Source organism: Bombyx mandarina, chromosome 18 (assembly GCF_030267445.1).
Source record: "Bombyx mandarina strain Sakado chromosome 18, ASM3026744v2".
NCBI classification, from domain to species: domain Eukaryota; kingdom Metazoa; phylum Arthropoda; class Insecta; order Lepidoptera; family Bombycidae; genus Bombyx; species Bombyx mandarina.
Window position 1 is genome coordinate 558,269 of NC_143224.1, and position 7,285 is coordinate 565,553.

The 7,285-nt window shown below is 33.3% G+C and overlaps 1 protein-coding gene across 1 annotated transcript; it reads left to right on the forward strand.

The window, feature by feature from the left end:
* The first annotated feature begins 1,258 nt into the window (after nucleotides 1-1,258).
* LOC114250076 (uncharacterized) lies at nucleotides 1,259-2,354 on the forward strand. Its single transcript, XM_028183818.2, has one exon. It carries the CDS (start codon nucleotides 1,402-1,404, stop codon nucleotides 2,014-2,016), a length of 615 nt encoding a protein of 204 aa, XP_028039619.2. The 5' UTR covers nucleotides 1,259-1,401; the 3' UTR covers nucleotides 2,017-2,354.
* The last annotated feature ends 4,931 nt before the right edge of the window (nucleotides 2,355-7,285 follow it).

A 7,285-nucleotide genomic window follows, 5' to 3' on the forward strand; every position in this document is an offset into this window, starting at 1 on the left:
ACAAAACTAAAATTTATGCAATTTCAATAAAGCACACACACTGACAACACGCGGAAGGGATTAAAAGAGGGCAATTCCACGCATTCGTTCAAAAGTTTGTGGAAAAACCATCTGTAGTATTTTAGAAATAAAACCTAAAATTGTGTGTTTAGAATTCAGAAACCAATGCAGCCGTCGAAGGGAATTCGATATGAACACACACCGTTATGTACTAAGGATTAATTTTCATATGTTACGATCATAGGAGCCTTAAAAATATTACTGTCATTGATAAGCATACGATTCCTTTAATAAAAAGGGGTTAACAGAACTAATATACAACACCACGTGAATTATACCTTCCGCTTTGAGAAGGAGGATTTTAATTGGCAATAGTATCTAGTCTTTCCTTTCATTTATAACCACGTATAATAAAAATCAAACCCGCAAAATTATAATTTGCGTAATCACTGGTGGCAGGACCTCTTGGGAGTCCGCACGGGTAGGTACCACCACCTCGCCTATTTCCACCGTGAAGCAGTAAAGCGTTTCGGTTCGAAGGGTGGGGTAGCCGTTGTAACTATACTGAGACCTTAGAACTGATATCTCGAGGTGGGTGGCGCATTTACGTTGTAGATGTCTATTAGCTCCAGTAACCACTTAACATCAGGTGGGCTGTGAGCTCGTCCATCCATCTAAGCAATTAAAAAAAAAAGCTCTTTCCAAACATCCCTTCGTATGAGTTGATGCTCTAAACTTAATTTTTCACCAAACCATTTCCCTAATTCTTATCACGAGTAGCGACAGTGTTGAAATGTTTGAAAGGCGCGAGTTTGAGTGATAAGGTCGTTGTTATCTAGACTCCAATGTTGCGTTTTAAGACGGGTCACTATTTCTGAGGCTTAAAAAATCTTCAGCCTATTTAACTCTGCAAGAAATTACTTTTGAATTGGATAGAAAACTGCACTGCGTCATTTAAGAAAAGTCGTCGCGGCGTTGCTTGCTATTTGGTGACATTTTTCTTGTTCCCTATTAATTATAGGTTTCGCCTAATAGGTTTTTTAATAATAAGTTTACTAAATGACACTGTCTAATATACTGTCATTAGTTTAACGATGACGAATTAAAGCAACTAAAAGATTATAAAATGCCTTAAATGCATAGCTTATAAACAAGTAAACAAAGTAATTAAGAACTGAATCTTGGCATGAAACAAATGTAATTGTTGCAAGTTACAACAGCTATTTCCCAAACGTTCTGGGAAGTGAGTGATGTCGTAAATCATTGCAGTTTTTCGTCTGGTTCCGTTACAATTGACCGCAGGTAGTCCAACCCTTTCTGAACGAGGGTGAAGACTCCACCCTTTCGCGAAAATACGTGCCCTTGTCATTCGTGCTTTCGTTTTCGTGTGGAGTGGTCAATATGGCTCTCTGGACGCCCTATGCGCAAGAATCGGCTCTGGACTTGAGCAAGACCAGAGTCAAATTAGAAAGGAAGTCTCCCGATTTGCCTGTCACAAATTCTTCGCCGCCAGCCTCTGGGTTTCTTTATCATGATTATCAACCGTACTACGTGAATTATTCGCCGGTTCGTCCTGTGCACGCTGTGCCTTCTGTGTCACCGGAGTCTACTGGTTCTTGGACTCAATATCCTCTGCCGCCTTCGATCGGAAACAGTCGGTCTCCACCGCCGGGCTCGCCTGAATTCTACGAGATGGATTCCCTGACAGACGACTATGAATATCAAGAGTTTGAGAGAGACGCTTTCCGTGCTATGGCTGAGAAGAACGGTGGAAGCTTATTGGGGAACAATCCTCGCATGAGGAGAGCCGTGCAGACTAATCAGACGGCTGACGACACGTACAGGAAGCAGCGGGAGAGAAACAACTTCGCGGCCAAGCAGAGCAGAGATCGGAGGAAGATGAGAGAAGTGCGTTTGGCTTTTCAAGTCACTTATTTGAAGAAGAAAATGACAGAGATGAAGGCGCGGCTGGCGGCCGATATGTGCAGCAAGTGTGTTCAGACTCGCGATCGCTAGTTGCTTTAGTTACTTTAATTTAGTAGGCTATGTTTCAATGCCATGTATCGAAATGCCAAATTTTTATTCGTAAAAAGTAAAATTTTCAATTTATATCATAGAGTTATTCAATTAATATAAATAAAGTGTCTCGATTTAATTGGATATTATAATTATAAAGTACATAACCTAAGCTAATAATTTAAAATTTAATTGGATTTATAATTATAAAGTGTAAAACCTAAGCTAATAATTAAAAAAAAAACGTTATAAATATTATAATTTTGTTTGTGCAATTTCCAAATTGGGTTTAATCGATTGAAGTCACCTTATAAAAATAAATTAATATTTATGACAAATTGGTGTTGTTATTTTCCCTCAAAAAACATGATTTTTAATTGAAATTTGCGGTTTGGCTGCTGTATCAGATGTTAGGCTCTTTATTAGCGTATAGGTACAATCGGCCAGCCAACCTACGACCCTCAGACATAAGGATCATGACCATAGGAGTAAAAGGTGACTAAAGGCCTTTGGTAGTGAGCTTAGTCTAAAATCTATGCTAACAAATAGGGGTCCGGACCATAGTAAAAAAAATCCTTAGAAATAAAGAAAAAATTAGACGCTTCACATCTAAGTTTAGGAAGCGACATCGACATTGTCATGGCAATGAGTTCACCGATACCTACCGCGGCAAGTAAGGCTAGTACATCTAATATAAAAGGGGTAATACAAACAAATAATAAGAACCTAAATAATAAAATATTTTTTTGTTAATTTGCATGAAAATTACGAATGCAAGTTTTTCTGTTAACTATTTAACTACAGAAAAATAGGCCTTTAAAACATCATAAATAAGCTGTCTCTTCATACCCCTAATAAATTTGAAGATTACTATCTCACAATAACATTTCAACTACCGGCTTAGGTCGTAAAATCTAGAATTTTCGGCATCATCAATGTTATTAGCGACGCGACCTTTTTCTATTGTTTCTCTGTTTTCCTCTGCAAGCTGTGTTCAAAGAAGAGTTTTATTTTTACAAAATATCGGTCTAGAAAATTCTACTGACTCCTAATTTTGATTTAAATTAAAACATTATAATTTTAATAGGTACGCTTTTATTAGCTTCAGACGTATGTATGTTAGTATGTAACGGAATCTTTGAACATGATTTTGATCCCCTTCAAAACATCGGATTAATTCGAAAGGCATACATACTTATTAAGGACTGATGACAATACATTATTTAAAAAAAAAATATATATATTTAAAATATTGAAATTCAACTAAAAATGAAAAATAAATAATAGTTTAAAAAAACTAACAAAATACGCTTTTATTAGGATATTAATAAATTTGAATTAAAAATAGTGTAAGAAAAAATGATTTTATTGTAAAAAAGCGTGGGGTGCATGGTATCAATTATAAATATTTTATGAACAGATATGAGTAGAAGGGTTATTTTGATAATATCCTGAAAAGCACCCCACGCTTTTTTACAATAAAATCATTTTTTGAAATTTATTTTCTATTTTATAGTTGGATTTTCGATAAAAGCGTATTTTGTTAGTTTTTTTAAACTGTTATTTTACGTGAAATGCACGGCAGCGAACGGCAATACCCATTAGTTGTTGCCGTAAGAGTGTATGTATGTAAATTTGTTAGAAAATACATTATAAGTTACGTAAATATTATTTTAAATTATTTCTTTCAATTAGAAACACTATCTTTCTAAATATTTTACCATTTCAAGATGTTACTGAACCATGTTAACTATTTAACTACAGAAAAATAGGCCTTTAAAACATCATAAATAAGCTGTCTCTTCATACCCCTAATAAATTTGAAGATTACTATCTCACAATAACATTTCAACTACCGGCTTAGGTCGTAAAATCTAGAATTTTCGGCATCATCAATGTTATTAGCGACGCGACCTTTTTCTATTGTTTCTCTGTTTTCCTCTGCAAGCTGTGTTCAAAGAAGAGTTTTATTTTTACAAAATATCGGTCTAGAAAATTCTACTGACTCCTAATTTTGATTTAAATTAAAACATTATAATTTTAATAGGTACGCTTTTATTAGCTTCAGACGTATGTATGTTAGTATGTAACGGAATCTTTGAACATGATTTTGATCCCCTTCAAAACATCGGATTAATTCGAAAGGCATACATACTTATTAAGGACTGATGACAATACATTATTTAAAAAAAAAATATATATATTTAAAATATTGAAATTCAACTAAAAATGAAAAATAAATAATAGTTTAAAAAAACTAACAAAATACGCTTTTATTAGGATATTAATAAATTTGAATTAAAAATAGTGTAAGAAAAAATGATTTTATTGTAAAAAAGCGTGGGGTGCATGGTATCAATTATAAATATTTTATGAACAGATATGAGTAGAAGGGTTATTTTGATAATATCCTGAAAAGCACCCCACGCTTTTTTACAATAAAATCATTTTTTGAAATTTATTTTCTATTTTATAGTTGGATTTTCGATAAAAGCGTATTTTGTTAGTTTTTTTAAACTGTTATTTTACGTGAAATGCACGGCAGCGAACGGCAATACCCATTAGTTGTTGCCGTAAGAGTGTATGTATGTAAATTTGTTAGAAAATACATTATAAGTTACGTAAATATTATTTTAAATTATTTCTTTCAATTAGAAACACTATCTTTCTAAATATTTTACCATTTCAAGATGTTACTGAACCATGAAATGAAGGCGTTATAAAAAACAGCAAGAGTCCTCAATCGTGTCGGAGAAATCCTCCGAAAATCGAAGTTATTTTAGTTTGTAGAATATGAGTTTCATATTAAATATAAACATCTGCTCTTTACCATTATCGCTGCACAGTGATCGTTGTCATGTTTTTCGATGGTATCTTGTCAACATTGAGCACGCGACCTAACAAAACATACCTAAGCGCCAAAGAGTATAATATCTCTATTACAATATTATAACGTAATGAGGATTTTTCATTGGGTTTTCTTACTATTCCCAATGATTCTTAAAACTTAATTAGGGATTGTAAATCTATTTTCCGACAAATTGAGACATATTTAAAAATCAGTTAAACTATTACAATCACATTTAGTATATTCGTCTCAAAATAACGTAACATTAAAACGTATCGATGTCACACGATCACTCAGTCATTAAAACGCTTAGGTATAGCTATTATCTACATAAAATATAATCTATATATTAATACGTGAAGCAAAAACTTTGTATCCCTTTTTACGAAAATTGCGCGGACGGAGGAGTATGAAATTTTCCACACTTATAGAGAATATAGAGAAGAAGTGCACAATGCTAATATTTTTTTAAAATAATGCATAAAAGATACATTAAATCAATAAAGAAAACATTACACACACTACATGCCATGTTTTTGACGCACACACGCATGTATAGGTACTATTTATTTTCAAACTTGTTCTTGACGTCTGTTGTCAAATTGAGAATAGATTATATATTGTTTGACTTTAATAATATTTTTTATAGTGTAGCCTTGGCGAAATTTGTGATTATAGAAGATTAAAATACAATCATAGTAGTGTACAAACTTACAATTCCAATTTATTATAGTCGAATTTCGACTACTGCGGGACCTCTAGTATAATATTAAAATATTAGCGAACCTGGCAGACGTCCTATACCTACACGTCTTAAATCCCAGAATTTCAAACTTTTATCATAAAATATTTATTAACATTGTTTTTTCTACTGGATCGAACTGTGAATCGAAAACATTCTCGAATACACACACACAAAACATGATCAAAATCTGTTCGGCCGTTTAGGAGTTCACTAATATACACACGGATAGAAGAATTATATAAGTATATACTAGTGGTCCCCTAGTAGTTGAAATTCGGCTATAATTAATTGAAATTATAAGCTTATACACCATTATGATTCTATTGTCAAAGACTAATAAATAAACTTCTGTAATCACAGACCATTCTGTAATCACAATCATTTCGCCAAGACTACACTTTAGACGAATATTAATAAAGACAAATAATTATGCAATAAGACAATAAACAAAAATAGTATGTACCTAAGCGTTGTGTGTCAAATACACGGTAGTGTGTGTAATGTTTTTTTTATTGATTTAATATATGTTTTATGCATAATTTAAATAAACTAGAGGTCCCGCAGTAGTCGAAATTCGACTATAATTAATTGGAATTGTAAGTTTGTACACTATTATGATTGTATTTTATACTTCTATAATCACAAATTTCGCCAAGACTACACTATAAAAAATATTAACAAAGACAAACAATATTTAATCTATTCTCAATTTGACAACAGACGTCGAGAACAAAAGTTTGACAATAAATAGTATGCATGCGTGTGTGCGTCAAATACATGGTATGCAGTGTGTGTAATGTTTTCTTTATTGATTTAATGTATCTTTTATGCATTATTTTAAAAAAATATTAGCATTGTGCACTTCTTCTCTATATTCTCTATAAGTGTGGAAAATTTCGTACTCCTCCGTCCGCGCAATTTTCGTAAAAAGGGATACAAAGTTTTTGCTTCACGTATTAATATATAGATAATCGCGCTTTTTTGTTACGAGTCGACATTCGACGTTTAGACCACTTTCATAATACCTAGGTATGTATCAGAAAAGTGGGATTTCGAAATCGTGCTATTGTGTCTATTTGTTTTGAATATTGTTTAAAGTAGTATTAATTATAAACGAATTACACTAGAAAATTATGAATAAAATAATTTGTATTGTATATTCTTATCAAATTCCTGGTCTGTGCCAGATTTCTTGACCATACAAATGATTTATATCGGCTCGGTAAAGAATTTAATGTACAATAGCTGTGGGTTGGTATATATAGGGACAAAATGCACATCGTCCGGATCGATATTGTGTCACCCCACGCAAGGGTCGGCGGCGTGGGGTACGTGCCCTTGCTTAATCAACGGACGCAACCCTACTTTATAAGCTCCGGTTCTATGTTCACGCCTCTAATTTTATATTAGAGTAGACATGTGTGCCTTTTTTTTCTAATTTTTTTTATTGAATTTTTTTATTGCTTAGATGGGTAGACGAGCTCACAGCCCACCTGGTGTTAATTGGTTACTGGAGCCCATAAACATCTACAACGTAAATGCGCCACCCACCTTGAGATATAAGTTCTAAGGTCTCAGCATAGTTACAACGGCTACCCCACCTTTCAAACCGAAACGCATTACTGCTTCACGGCAGAAATAGGCGGGGTGGTGGTACCTACCCGTGCGGAATTACA